This window comes from Manis pentadactyla, chromosome 3, assembly GCF_030020395.1.
Source record: "Manis pentadactyla isolate mManPen7 chromosome 3, mManPen7.hap1, whole genome shotgun sequence".
NCBI classification, from domain to species: domain Eukaryota; kingdom Metazoa; phylum Chordata; class Mammalia; order Pholidota; family Manidae; genus Manis; species Manis pentadactyla.
This window is the reverse complement of record NC_080021.1, coordinates 219927383-219941120: the sequence shown is the minus strand read 5'-3', so window position 1 is coordinate 219941120 and position 13738 is coordinate 219927383. Positions and strand designations below refer to the sequence as shown.

Below are 13738 nucleotides of genomic sequence, written 5' to 3'. Positions count from 1 at the left end.
CTGCCCAGTGGCGAGGCTCTCAGCGGGCATTCTGCAGAGCCTCACCTGACCCTCCAGCTCCCAGAGCCGTTCTGGTGGCTGGAGGCGGGAGACGGTGTGGGCGCTGGCCTCCATCCCTGGTTTCTGCAGTGACCGACGAGCAGCCACACCCGGACTGCAGCAGGGTCCCGTGACCGTGTGCTGGCTGCGGGCCAACAGGACAGTGGAGTGCCGCTACACGGGGGCACCAGTGCCTCTGCACAAGACCACCCAGGCTAACCTTGTTCTTTAACTCATTTTAATGAACCTCTAGGTACAGTCCCTTATTTGGGAAAGAGCCAAGCATTTCCTTTCTCTTCTGTCCCGACCCACAACAGGAAGTTGTGCTCCCTGGAGCCTGAGCCCCTTCCCTGGAGCTGGCAGGCTGAGTGCCCACGTTCCAACCTGCCCTGCCCGATGAGGTGCACAACCCCCCACGTGGCTTCTTTAAAAACCTTTTGCCTAAAACACACACTGTAAAACCTCGACTATTACACCACATTCCCAGTATTCCTAAACTTCACTCCTAATATATTAAAATGATTTTCCCATCTAGAGTTTTCCTCTTGATAAGGGGAAGACATCTGAATACAGTGAAAGCTTGGGACTGGGCACTTGGACCCTGCAGCTGGCCATGACCGTGCTCCCCAGACACAAAGTAGGGGGTTTCAGATGGGCACCGTGTCCTCTACCCACTGCAGTGTCATGCACACAGGGGCCCCCTGCTGTCCCGTGAGGCGCGGTGGACGTACTAACCCTGCCCGGCAGGGACACCTGTCTGCCCACTCATCCTCCTTGAAAAGCAGAGCCGGGCTGCAGCACCTTGGGGCCTTCTGCAAACGTGCACTGTATGTCCCCCAGTCCACTGTGTCCCCGTCACCGGCTTTCCCTCGGTCTTTCAGATCCTGAGCCATCTCGGCTGACACTTAGGCAGCAGTGCCCTCAGCCTGCAAAGCCACCATGTTGGCGTAGAACCTGCCGGCGGGGCACCCGGGGCTGCTTTCCAACACGGATGCCCTGCTCAGTTATTATAAGCCTGTGGTTCTGTTCCTCCAGAGACACTTCTCAGAGCCGGTTTCCCCAGTCCTGTCTCGTGTGCCCTCGCAGCAGGGTGTGGACCAAAGCCATGTTCTGTCTCCCTGCTGTGGTGCTGTGCGTGCGTTCCCAGGGGCCTGAGGACGCTGCCCCAGGCTTCAGCAGGGGCCTCATCTGTGAACAGAAACCAGCCATGTCTGAGATAACCCACAAGCAGCACCTCACGGGCTGGCAGGACGGGTCGCCACACTCCCTGGTCAACACCTTGGGTCTCAGTTGGAGCCAGAAGGTCAGGGGTCTCTGCAATGCAAACACATGGCTGCTGAGTCCTCAGCCTCCCTGGAACATGCCAAGCCCAGCTCCCACTCTTCTGAGAGTTCTGCTCACCACTGGCCTCTGACGGACCTCACATCAAATGGACCCTGTCCCGTGGATGTTTGAAGACTGAGAAGACATCCTCAACTCTAAGACTACATGACACCCGAGCAGTTTTCTGCCTCAAGTGAGCTCCTACCCGACCCCAAGGACTGGCTGGCAAAGGCGCCACAAGCCCATTCTACATCCCACAGCCTCCAGCTCTCCTACACCGAGCTGGCCCTGGGCCCTCAGGGGGAGCCACCAGGTTGTGAGGACCCCTGGGCTGTCTTTGGAGAGGCCCCGTGGCAAGTAACCAAGGCTTCCTGCCAACAGCCAGAGCATGCTGCCCCGGCACGCCTCCAGACACTGCACCCCATCTGGCGGGAGAAATCCAGCCAGAACCGCCCCGGCAGGCCACTCCTGACCCCCAGAAACTTTGAAGGCATCAAGTTTCTGGGCGATTTCTTATGCAGCACTAACTAAATCACATCTAGCAGGCGAGGCGGCAGGGTCAGCTGACATGTCATCCTGCCACCCCAAGAGACTGGTGCTTTGCCCCACCTTCACTGCCTGGAGGCCCAGGGTGGCTTCCCTGTCAGCTACTTGAAATGTCAACACGCTAACATTCTTACCTCTTCTCTCAAAGGCATGTGCATGTGCCCAGAAAGGAAGATGTGCCTTTATTAAAGGGCCACCCGTGTGTACCCTATGTGCATACAGAAGGTGCTTCAGGACCGGTTTCAGTTTCACTTTCAACGCGTGCACTTTGCGGGGCCGGATTCTGGAAGCTGCTGCCGTATACTGCAGACAACAGACAGCAGACAAGCCGAGGAGCGGCATCTCCTGAGTGTTGTTTTTGGGGGGCAGCACAAGACAGCCAGCACAATGCCCCCTATTGGTGGCAGAGTAGAGCCTTCATGGTCCACCAGCCTTTGCCCAGACAGTGCCTTCAAAGGCTCTCCTTCATCTTCCAGGTGGCCAACTGGCTGCCCAATCAGCAGAGGGCACCAAGCCATGCCACCAGTAAGGAAAATCCCCTGCACTGCCACCCGACCCCAGCAGACCCATATCCAGTGTGAGGGCCCAGAACCTCAGCCAGCCACCCCTGCCAACCTACCATCCTGAGGCGGGTCCTGGAGTGACCGAGCCTGCGTCTGGAGGTCTACTCCAGGGTCACCTATGGGGTGCCAGGCTGGGCCCTGGACCTGAGGAATGAGAAAGGACAGTGGGCCTGGCAGGCCTCTCACCTTTAACCTGGACTGGATTCCCCACACTCACTCCAGGGAAGCTGTCCACGGATGCCCCATCATGTGTGCCAGTTGCAGCAGCTGCCCCGTTTGCTGAAGGGCGCTGCAGCATCCCTGGCCTCCACCTCCCTCCCCCCATTAGTCTTCAGACACTGCCACATGCTGGGGTGGAGGGACACAAATTGCCCTCGATTTGAGAACGACGGATCTGTAACTTCGGTTTGACCCTCAAACTTAGCATTTAGGAAATGAATGCCCTGCTGTCCTGAGCCCAAGAACTGAGCTCTTTCACTCCCCAGTGCCTTAGTCTGGACCGTCACTTAGAGTTAGGGTCATAAGGGGCTGCACACAGGCCCCAACTTGTTGCCTTGACAGGACAGTACCAGGAGTGACCTCTGCATTCTCCCCATTCCCAGCCTGACCAAATCACCTCCTGTCCCTTGAACGTGCTCTGCTGGTCTCCAGGGTCTCTGTACAGCAGGGGCTGCGGGCACAGGACCTAGAGGCCTCACAACGAGCAACATGCAGACAGGACACGAGCTCTTCATCCCAGCTCAGTGGCTCTTGGCCACGGATGCATGTCACACCTGCCCAAGGGCCCTGAAAGAAGCCCTCCCAGACAGACCCAGTGCCAACCATTTCTGCAGAGACCCTCTCCTGGTTAATCCCACTGTGTCCACAGCTCACCTTGTGCTTATACACACAGGCCTCATTTTACAGATGAAGAACACCAAAATGGTGTCACCCCGGGGGTTCCCAGATGTCAGGCAGGCCCTCATGGGACGCCAGTCGCCTTGCCGGGAGCTGAGGACTGTCAGGCTACAAACCATTCTTAGTGCTCACGGATCTGGGCACTGAGCGTAGAAATAGCCACTTCCTCTCTGCCCTGACGTCACAGGTGCAGCAAGCAGCTGCCCCTGGGGTGCTGGCCAGGCCAGCACCTGCAGGGCAGCCAAACTCACACACCCAGCAACCTGGAGGTGAGAAGCACCACCCCCACCCGAGGTGAAGGTCATGCCAGCCTTCACCTCTCCTCTTACCTTGGTCTGGACTGTGATGGTTCTTCCGGCCAGTGTCCACACACTGTGAGCTGATGTTCAGGGAGCGGTAACTTCTCCTGTATCAAATAACAAAAATGTCCACAATTAGAATAACCAGCAGACCTTCCTAAGCCTTACAGATGTTTCTGAAAAAACCTACCACTTTGGCAACTGTAGCACAAACGAGCCACCTACAGCTCTATTTAAGTGAAGGCTGTTCTAACAAGGGGACCCCTTTCCCTTTTCCTCCATCAAGTCAAACCTCCCACCGACAACCTGAGATTAAGAAAGCCAGGGGTGCCTGCACCGTTTACTGAACTGGAGGATCCCAGTGCAGCAAGAGGGACCTTCCTCAGGAGTTCTGCACCCTCTCTGCAAGCCACTAGCGCGGTACTGACCGACGGACTGCAAGTCCACACACGGTGACAGTTAGTGATGCTCTGGGACTTATGCCTCCTGTGAAGGAGAAAGCAGAGGGCACACTGAACCATTAACCATTTCTGCAACGTTAAAATCCCGCAATTCTATTTCTAGAGCTTCTGGCTGCTGTTTTAGAAGGAGCAGAGTAGCTACCTGAGAATACTCAACATTTAACGCACCTAAATCATTTCAGATTGTCAGGTGGCATTATTCTATACCCCAAAGGAAAATCTGGGGACCACCATTTTTTTGATCCAAGGTTGAGAGATAAGCAACGCTCTGCTCTTCAGCACGTTAGCCAACTGCAGTCTGCTCCCATTTTCCACTCACTGACGCTCCAGTGGTCCACTCCCACGTCCTGCTGTCCAATGCAGAACCACCTCATGAGGCCAGCCGAGCACTAGGAAAGAATCAAAAAGCTTTTACATAATAGGCTGCAGGTTGCCATCAACACACACCAGTGATGGAGTACACGTGACGTCGTATCAGACCATTAATCATCCAGATGTTCACCTGCCAGAACACTGAGCGTAGACAAGCCTCTTTTCTCTCTGCCACCTAATGACACAAATGTGGCACGGCAGCCACACCTGCAACGCCTCTGGAGGCAGGGAATGTGGGAGATTAAGTAATTCAAGACTTTAGCCCCCTCCACATCAGTGCAGGTCGCTGGCCCTGACAGTCCCTTAGGATGTCACAGGAGGGGTTTAGTTCATAAGAAAAGGTCATGCTCTGGGGGCTTATCTGTTCCAGCATCCCAGGTGCCAACTCACCCGAGGGCCCAGCATGCCCTTCCGGGCGCTCGGTTTCCCACAGGCAGGCTCCCTAGAGGAAAAGAAACCCACACGTCGTAGAACCAGGAGTCCACAAACAGGTACTGGACCACGCCAGCGTTTGCTACACTTGGTTTCCCAGGGACTCTGCCACCAGGCCTACTTAGTTCTAGAAAACACCAAACCCGCTTCCCTTTCCCTTTATTCCTTGTCTAACTGGGGCACATGAAACACGCGGGGTCCAGGGCGCCGGCGCTGCACAGAATAATGGTGTCCTGGCCGCTGAACCCCCGCGGCGGGGCGGTCCGGGGCCGCGACGGCGACCGCGCCGAGGCCCTGCACCGGGACGCCACCGCCCACTGTACTCGGGAATCGCCCGGCCTTCAGACAAGGCCCAATGAGCAGTGACAGTCGGTCCCTTCCTTCAAATAAAAAAACAAATGACCAGAAATACGAAGCGACTTCCTCAAGGTCGCAGCCAGTGGGTCAGAGACGCGGTGGGGGGAGCGCAGGCGGACGGCGCCGGGCCCGGGGCCCCTCCAGCCGCGGAGGGCGGGCGTGCCCGCGATGCGCTCTGCTGGGTCCAGGCAGCCCGGCGACCCAAGCCGCTGCCCCAGCAAGCGCCATGACCGCCGCCGTCCGAAAAGAGCGCACGGCGCGCACCGCGCCCTTTATAGGGCGTACGGTGGCCGCGCGGGCCAAACCACGGCCACCCCAGCCCGCCCACGCAGCGCCCTCTAGCGAACCCTGCCGGCCCAGCCACGCGCGGCGGCGCCTCCGGGCTTCGGCGGGCGCCGGTTCCCAGCTGCTGCGCCGCCCCGGCTCACCTGTCGCGCCCTCGGGGCCCTTCCCAGAGCCAGCCTGGCCCAGCCAGCAGGAATCTGCGTTCTCGTGCCCGAGGCCGCGCAGCCACGGTGACGACACTGCAAAATGGAAATCCCGGTGGGACCTAGCCCCATAGGTGGCAGGCCTGAATGAGTCCACCTATGCAGGGCAATTAGGACAGTGCCCCGGGGGGGTTAGCACTGGACGGTGTCTTCCATTGTTACTGGCCCTCACCCACCCCTATCCCCCACCTCCCCGCCATGAGTGTCTATGAAGCTGGGGCCACCCCTTTTTTATATGCAGAAGGGCCTCCTGCTCTTTGGGGAGCCCCAGTTGACCTGCTCCCTTCTGTGCCAGCCTCCTGGAGCCCCTCTGGAAGATCCCCACCCGGAACTGTGCCTTCCCTGCCCAGGAGGGCCTCCCAAATGACGCCTCTGATGGACAGGGTGGGGCACCTGGGGCGCTGGGCAGCGCACTGTACTTCCTCTTGCACAGGGAAGCTTCTGATGCTGGGCCAGGATACTTCACACAAGCTAACGAGTTACTGGTAACTTGGGCAAATGGGCTGGCGGCCCACAGAGCCGGGGCACCCCGGTGAGAATCCTGCAGGATTCTCTGTGATCAGCAGCGTCTGCCCTGTGGGCAGAGCGGTGAGTCCCACAGTGCGTCCAGACCTGCCTCCTGGCTCTGGCCATTGGGGCCGTGAATGCTGGGAGGCTCCTTGACCGCCTGGCTGTGAGCACTGCCTGCGGCACCCTGTCCTGGACAGGGGGGAAGTGCAGTGTAGACAAGAGTAACAGCGGCCTGGCTTTTTGAGGACAGGCTAGGCTGGTTTGGGGAAGGAACAACCCCTCCCCCCACATCCATGCAACAGCCCAGAGGAAGCTAGTCCCAGCAGGGGAGACCAGCCAGGAGGCCGAAGACCTAATTCCCAAAGAAGAGATGGTCTCCAGAACTCTGGAGAGGGACTCCCCTGGCCCTATGACAACCTCCTTTGGCCACCTGGATCCACTGGGCCACCACCCTGGTCCTGGCCCTGTCATGCTCTGGTCCTTGGAGCAGTTGGCCACAGTGTTGAACTGGGTGACAGTGGTGTGGACAGTGGGCACCAGGTGCTCCTTGCCCTTCTTGTGCCCCTAGGACCAGATGGAGTCCAGGCAGTGACAGAGTAGCACCTTCTTGGAGAAGGACAGTGTCAGCTGGCCCGGACACACCCTGGGCTCAAGTGTCCACTGACCCCCAATCGCAGGGAGGGCCGTGGGTCAGAGCTGGAGCTTAGGATGCTGAGATGTGGCTCGAGCCTGTGGGAGTCGCAGGTTTGTCTGTCCACTGTGAGTGCCCTGCATGGGGGCCCAGCACTGGACACTGGCACAAGGGGGGCCTTTTCATTCATCCAGCCTCACTCCAGGCACTGGAAAGCAGCTCACACTTGCCTATCCAAGGGGGCGTCTGCCACCCATCCTGTCTGAAATCCCTGTTCAGAGGCACATCCCCATGGCAGCCGCATGACTCCCAAGCAGCCAGCTGTCTAGTAAGGGCTGCGGCTGTAGAACTCCTTGGGCAGGTGGCCTGCAGTCCCTCAGTGAGCTCCCTCCCCACCCCAGTGGCCAGGCCGCGCCCAGCTGTGTCGTCAGGCCTCCCTGAATCTGCATCCCCTCTCCTCTGCCAGGGGTGGGAGGCGCCCAGTCTCCCCTCGTGTGCCTCCCTGACCCACCCTGCCCCTCCCGCATCCCATCTCCTCTCTGCGACTGGGCGGGAAGCACGGGGGCCTGAGGCTTCAGCTCACGCAGGCCAGTCTCTGCAGCGAGAGGCGAGGGCAGGGAGGCTCTGGAGCTGCCAGAGGACAGATCGCCCCCAAGCCTGCCTTGGCACGTGCCTTTCCAGACACAAAACCATCCCGGAGGCTTCTAGAGAGGCCCGGCCCAGGGGCCCACACAGGGCGCCTTCCAGCCGCATCCAGCAGTGGGCGGTGTGAGGCCCGTCTCTGCTCCCAGCCCACCAGCAGCTGCCGGGGTCCCTCGGGCTGGTCAGGGGAAGGTGACCCGGCGTGTCCCACCTGCTCTGGTCTTGGGCTGGGGAATGACTTTTGCAGTTTCTGGTTTGTTTTTCCAGCTTTGTACATTTTTCTTGTTTTGGCCACAGAACAGCCAGCTGTTTCCCTTCTGGCTTCTGGCTCTGATGTCACTCTTAGACCAGGGTTTCCACCCCCAGATTAGGCAGGGATTTACTAAGAGGGCTTCATTTTAGACGCCTAATCTTTAATTCATCAGGGATTTCCCTTTCTAATAAGTAAAATGCTAGTTCAAATACAAACATAAATTAAGAAGTCCCCTCCTATATGTGGGCAGACACAAAAAGCGCCTGTTGTTTGATTCCATTGACAGGAAACATCCAGAATAGAGGATGGAGCAAGAGAGAGCAAATGGGGGCTGCTGGGGCTGGAGGAGGGGCACTGGGGGGCGAGGGCCCCGGGACAGGGCTGATTCTCGGGAATGATGTGCTCTGACCTGGCCGGTGGTGATGGTTGCACACATGGCACTATATGTACTGCCTGTGATGTGTGCAGTTTAAATGGTAAAGCATAAATTTTATTTTGTTTTATTTACATTTTAAATGATAAAACATTAAAAACTATGTAAGATGAAAAAAAGAACTCCAGATGAACACACAGACGGGAGGGGAAGGTGAGTTCTGATGGGGCTGGAGGTGGGCCGAGTGGTTCCAAGCTGGTGCCGAGGGTGGCTCCCCAGCCGGCTCTGCCCGCAGGGCTGCCGGGCCCCAAACGGCCCTGGTCTCCCCATGGAGCTGCCGCAGCATCATATCCTAGACGCAGAGCTGCGACTGGACCTGGTGGTGCTGGGCATGGCACGGGGGCTGCTGCTGGGGGTGGAACCTCGGCCGCTGACGGGAACTGCAGCTCTGGACCTGGCTTTCCTTCTGCAGCCGATCTAGATCTTCAGATTGTATGGGAACTGGCACTGGAGGCACTGCTAGATCGTGAGATGGCAGGAACACTGCAAGAGATCAGCATGCCTGCCTTCCAAACACGCCTTTCCGAAGACAGAACCATCCCACGGCCTTTTACAGAAGCCCAGCCCAGGAGCCCACACGGGACATCTCCCAGCTGCGTCCAGCAGTGGGCGGTCTGAGGCCGGTCTTTGCTCCTGGGCCAATAGCAAAGACAGGGCCCAGCACTGGCCCAGAACCATGAGCCCCACCCAGCCCACCTTGCTGCTGCTGCGCACTTGGCGTTCTGCTGCCGGATCAAGTACAGACCTGTCCGGGGGCTGACGGAAGTCCTCTGAGGACTGGTCCAGCCAGGTGCCCAGGATGGAGGAGATGGCACTGGAGGTAAGGGGTGGGCAGCAGAGTCAGAGGCCTGGCCTCTCCTTCCACGTGGCCCTCTCATGGTGGCCCTGTGAGGCTGGGCGCCTGGGCCCTCCCCACCCTTCCGGGGCCCCTTGGCTGTCCAGCAGGCTCAGGCCTGGTCAGCAGGCACGCTGGGAGTCCCCGCAGGAGGGAGTCCTCCACCAGTGGTGACACCACCTCTCCCTTCCTCGGGGAAGCCTGGCGCAGTCCTCTGCCTGGCTCCTCCCACTGGACCATCAGCTCTGTGCCTCCTTGCAAGTCTCAGTGCCCTGTCCAGGCCTTGATAGCCCTGGAGCTCCCAGGATGCATCCCACCCAATGGCCTGCTTCTGAAGGCTGGTGTGGGCCCTCTACAGCCCTCAGCTGCGGGACTGTGTTCAGATTCCAAGGGTCTCGGCTCCTGTCAGTGTTCTCTCCATCAGAGCTCAGAGCCTCTCCTCTGCACGCAGGAAATGTTCTGTGGGGGAAGCCCCGGGAGGCCCTCAGATTACCTGCTTCCAAATCAAAGTGATGCTGATCGATCGGTTTCAAACTGGCACTGTTCTCTGCACCTTCTGAACCAGGAGCCCAGGGTGCCCCCACCCAGCCCTGAAAGGAGAGCCTGGGTGCACACTTGGACTTGTCTCATGGCCTGTGTGCCTCTGCAGGACAGAGGGTGGTACAGGTGGGCATGTGTCCACCCACTCTATTCCAGACCCAATCAGGCCCTGTTGCCCCGACATGTCCCAACTGACAGGTCCCTTGGGGCGGTCAGATTCACCAGGAGCAGAAATGCTGGGAGCCATGGGGAGGGGGTCCTGGAAAAGGGCCCCACACCTCATCCCAGGAACATGTGTGCTGCCAGGGGAGGCCCACCATCGAGTCAGAAGCCCCTTCGAGCAAGTGCCTGGTCATTCCTGACTGCTAGGGGAGATGGTTGGCTTAGGGTGTGGGCGCCTCAAGGAGTGCTGAGCCCCACACTACTGCAGATGGTGCCCTCAGGGGCAGCCGGAGGACCCTAAGGGCAGACACACATCTTGTGTGCCCCACGGGCATCAGAAACAAAGGTGCAGAGACCACACTGGGATCCAAAGGGCCAGGCTGTTTGGCCAAACCTGTTTATTCCTGTTGGAATTGTGCCGCCTGCTCTGCCCGGCCCATCTCCACCACAGGTGGGATCACCTTTTGAGTGGCTCACTCTGCAGCCTGAAGTTGTAAAACAGCCTCTGAAACCATGTAGTGGGGGAAGCAGCCCTATCTAGGGTTACTACACTTTAAAATAAAAGTCCATCTGGTGTAAGAACCTTCCTAATAAACAAAAGGCTAATGTCAAGGCAGAAGGGAGGCTGCTCAGACTCCAGGGATCAAGCACTTCCGGAAGGGACTTTTCTGGACAGGCTGCCTCTGCACCTGCTGGGTCCCACAGGCCTCAAGTGCAGCCCTGGGCAGGTGGCTGCCAGGAACCATCACTGGTAGCAGGGACCCAATGCCCAGAATGACTGTAACCTCCTAAGGACCGTGGCCAGGGAAGGGCAGGGTCCCCAGCCTATAACAGCCCTGGCTGCTGTTGCTATCTGGAAGAGTGAGTGCGTCAAGGGGAATGACTCAAGCCCGGCCTGGCCTCTGCTCCCGGGGAAGGAGAGTCAGCTGCACCCAGGCCCTTGGCCCCCTCCTGGCCCTGCAGTCGATAGAGGGCCTCGACCTGCCTCCGCTTCTCCTTGGCGCGGTTGATGGTGGTCTGGAAGAGCCTGCAGAAGAGCTGGATGGAGGGGGGCGAGTCGTCATTGCCGGGGATGGGGTACGTGATGAGGCAGGGGTTGCAGTTGGTGTCCACGATGCCCACGGTGGGGATGCTCATCTTGGCCGCGTCTCTCACGGCCACGTGGGGCTCAAAGACGTTGTTAAGCGTGTGCAGGAAGATGATGAGGTCTGGCAGGCGGACCAGGGGGCCCAGGAGGAGGGGAGCGTTGGTCAGCAGGCCGCCCTTGAAGTAGCGGGTGTGGGCATATTCGCCACAGTTGCGGGCCGTGGTCTCAATCAGGTATGAGAACTGCCGGTTGCGGCCCACAAACAAGATGATGCCCTTACGATAGGCCACGTGGGCTGTGAAATTCAGGGCCAGCTGCAGATGCGTGGCTGTCTGGTCCAAGTCAATGATGTCCTGGTCAAGGCGGCTCCCAAAGATGTATGGCTCCATAAACCTGTCCGAGAGCCCACCAAGGCGAGTAATCAGGTGAGCAGCCAACCCCACCTGCGTCCTCCATCCTGAAGTCTCAGCAGCACCCCACGGTGGAGCCTGCACCTGCCCTCCAGCCACACTGCCCATTTCCAACTCCCAAAATGCTGGAACCCCCAAGGTGCTCCTCTCCAAATGCTCTTAAAAGGTCCTGCTGGGGTGGCCCCTGGGCTGAGGCTACTGCCTCCTGGTACCTGAGTGGCCTCTGCACTGCGGTGGCCAAGGGGTCCCCCCTCACAGGACCCAAGCTGGAGAGTCCCTGCGGCTGCCCCTCACTTTGGTCATCTCAGTGAAGGACACCAACACCCTCGCAGCGCTCCGCAGCCTCCCCCCACTTCCCTCCCCGACCCCGCTGCTGCCCCAAGAGTTAGGCCCACCCTTCCCTGGATGTGCACAACTACGTCCCTCCCTGGCCCCCACCTCCCTCTCCAGCCCATTTTCAGTACAGCTGTCAAAAGACCATGTGCAAAGGGTTAGCCATTAGGACCCCTTGCAACATGCACGGCCTTGGCAACCCTCTCCTGGCCCACAGGGCCTGCCCGCTGGCCCTTCCGTCTGTGAACCTACTAACAGTGGGTCCTTCCCCACCTAGGGCCGTGAGCCCCACGGTACAAAGTCTGGTGCGGGGGGGCTCAGCGATCACATTTGGGGGGGGGTGCATACTCAAGCACACTGACACACACCAGTACAAAAAGGGTCCTGGACCCCAAGGCAGGAGGGTCCCAAGCCCCCTGGGAACTGGCACTCTCAGCCTGGGGTGTCAGCTACCTGTGCCGGCAGCCGGCTTTGTGTCCCAGGTGCACCCGCGCATCGAAGAGACTTCTCACGGAAAACAGCTCCTTGACGTTGAAGAAGTCAGCGTGCTTGAGGGGCTCACTGAGGATGCTGTGGTGGAGATCTAGGGTGGGGAGGAGAGGACCCCTGGTCTCCAGACCCACTCCCAGCGGCTCCGGGGGAGAGGCAGTGAAGCCCAGCCCTGACCATGGCTTTGCTTCTGGGTCAACCTGGCCAAGCCCTCACTCCGAAAGAAGAGGGACTCGGCTGGCTTTTGAGGGCTCTGCTACCCCCCGGCCAACAGGGGACACTCCCCACCAAGAGCCCGGGGAGGGCTCTGTGTCTCAGAAGTCCAGTGATACGCCCCAAGAAGCCAAGCCCTGCCTTAACCGCTGGACCCCCTTCTCCGTCCCGCCCACCCAGGGGGACGTGCTGGCCTTAGCTCCTTCTCGGATGTGGGCGCGTGACTGAGCTGCGGAGAGCCACCCGCTCAGAAGTGGGTGGGAATGACTCTAAGGCCCAGCCCGTGGGGCTCCTGGGGGCTGCAGGTCGTCCCTTACATCCCCGCTTGACCCGAATCCTTCCAGGGCTCCACATCTAAGCTCAGGGCACTCAGGGCGCCCGGCAGCAGACGATTCCTTCCCAGACCCGGGGGCCTAAGCGGCCCCCTCGGCCCCCTCCGGCCTGCCCAGGAGCGGGCGTTACCGCTGCTGCCCTCGGGCGGGCTGACGGCGGGGGCGGCGGCGTTTCCCAGCATCCTGCCGCCCGGCCGGGCCGGCCTTGGGGGCGCGGTCCTGAGATGCGGCCGCAGCGGCCGGAGCCAGACACCTGCGGAGAGAGCAGCCCCGTGGCGCGCGGTCCCACGCAAGCCTGCGGAGGAGGGTGCCCGCGCCCCCGGGCGCCCACCTGGGCCGGCCCCGCAGCCCCGGGTCGCCCAGCCCCGCGCCCCAGCCGCGACTCCGGGTCCCAAGCACTCACCAGCGCCAAGAAGCCGCGGCAGGACTGGGGCGGCCGCCATGGCGCGGATCCGGATGCTGCCGATCCGGGGCCCGGGCACCTTTCCTTCCGCCGTGTGCCGGCCCGCTTCCTCGCCGCAGCGCCGCCTGCAGGCCCGGAGGGGCCACTGCGCTCCCCGCCGCCGAGCTCCCGGACCCCGCCCAGGTCCGGCGCGCCCCCGAGTCTGACCTCGGTGCCCCGCCCCCAACCAGGCTGGGCGCCGCGGACGCGCGAGGACCGAGGAGCGAGTGTCAGCCCGGGTCGAGGGTCGGGGGTCGGGCGAATGCGGTCTGGAGGAGCTCAACCCCTCACCCTGTCCTCCCTCCCGGAGGCCTGGCCACCACTCCGGTCCGGCACTGGGGTCGGGCGCCTCGCCCTGCAGCGGGAGGCGTTCTCACCTCCGGCCGGTCCAAAAACCTCTCGCTCTCCAAAGTCGTTTTAATTTTGAAACACTGACATAGGAAGATTCCATAAACTTAGGCAAACCCAGGCCACGTTTGGACGGGGTTCTGGGGGGCATGCAGTCACAGGGCCACGGGGCTCCCCTGGGGCCACGGCAAGCGTCAGAGCTTTGTTCGCAGAGCGGCCTTGGGGGCACTCAACTCCGGCTGATGCAGTCTGGGAACCGGTTTCTTGGGCCCCGAAATCCGCTCCCCTGCATCTGGGGAAG

The 13738-nt window shown here is 60.3% G+C and overlaps 1 protein-coding gene, 1 long non-coding RNA gene and 2 other non-coding genes across 11 annotated transcripts; all 4 read right to left on the bottom strand.

The window, feature by feature from the left end:
* Positions 1-260: 260 nt before the first annotated feature.
* LOC118920389 (uncharacterized) lies at positions 261-5543 on the bottom strand. 8 transcript variants are annotated; one of them, XR_008996691.1, is made up of 8 exons: positions 5336-5543; positions 4891-4942; positions 4297-4517; positions 4005-4153; positions 3698-3774; positions 2528-2615; positions 2043-2211; positions 261-1353 (listed from the first exon to the last, which is right to left on the bottom strand). It is a non-coding gene; the product is annotated as an uncharacterized LOC118920389 (long non-coding RNA). The 8 variants fall into 8 exon arrangements; XR_008996696.1 differs by having other exon boundaries at positions 4017-4153; XR_008996694.1 differs by having other exon boundaries at positions 4096-4153; positions 5336-5542.
* On the bottom strand, positions 3467-3601 carry LOC118920981 (small nucleolar RNA SNORA43). The gene has a single exon (XR_005028139.1). It is a non-coding gene; the product is annotated as a small nucleolar RNA SNORA43 (small nucleolar RNA).
* LOC118920983 (small nucleolar RNA SNORA17) lies at positions 4599-4729 on the bottom strand. The gene has a single exon (XR_005028141.1). It is a non-coding gene; the product is annotated as a small nucleolar RNA SNORA17 (small nucleolar RNA).
* Positions 5544-10144: 4601 nt separating the features above from the next.
* MRPS2 (mitochondrial ribosomal protein S2) lies at positions 10145-13460 on the bottom strand. Its single transcript, XM_036901454.2, has 4 exons — positions 13051-13460; positions 12778-12900; positions 12067-12196; positions 10145-11263 (listed from the first exon to the last, which is right to left on the bottom strand). The coding sequence occupies exons 1-4, from the start codon at positions 13088-13090 to the stop codon at positions 10654-10656; spliced, it is 903 nt and encodes a 300-aa protein (XP_036757349.1). The 5' UTR covers positions 13091-13460; the 3' UTR covers positions 10145-10653.
* Positions 13461-13738: the final 278 nt, after the last annotated feature.

What these genes read in the sequence shown, in the direction of transcription:
- MRPS2 (XM_036901454.2), bottom strand. Translation starts at nt 13,090, where the DNA reads ATGGCGGCCGCCCCAGTCCTGCCGCGGCTTCTTGGCGCTG. An exon ending in CCCGCCCGAGGGCAGCAGCG is followed by an intron (nt 12,197 to 12,777) that starts GTAACGCCCGCT and finishes TCCCCACCCTAG; the next exon opens with ATCTCCACCACAGCATCCTC. An exon ending in AAAGCCGGCTGCCGGCACAG is followed by an intron (nt 11,264 to 12,066) that starts GTAGCTGACACC and finishes GCTCTCGGACAG; the next exon opens with GTTTATGGAGCCATACATCT.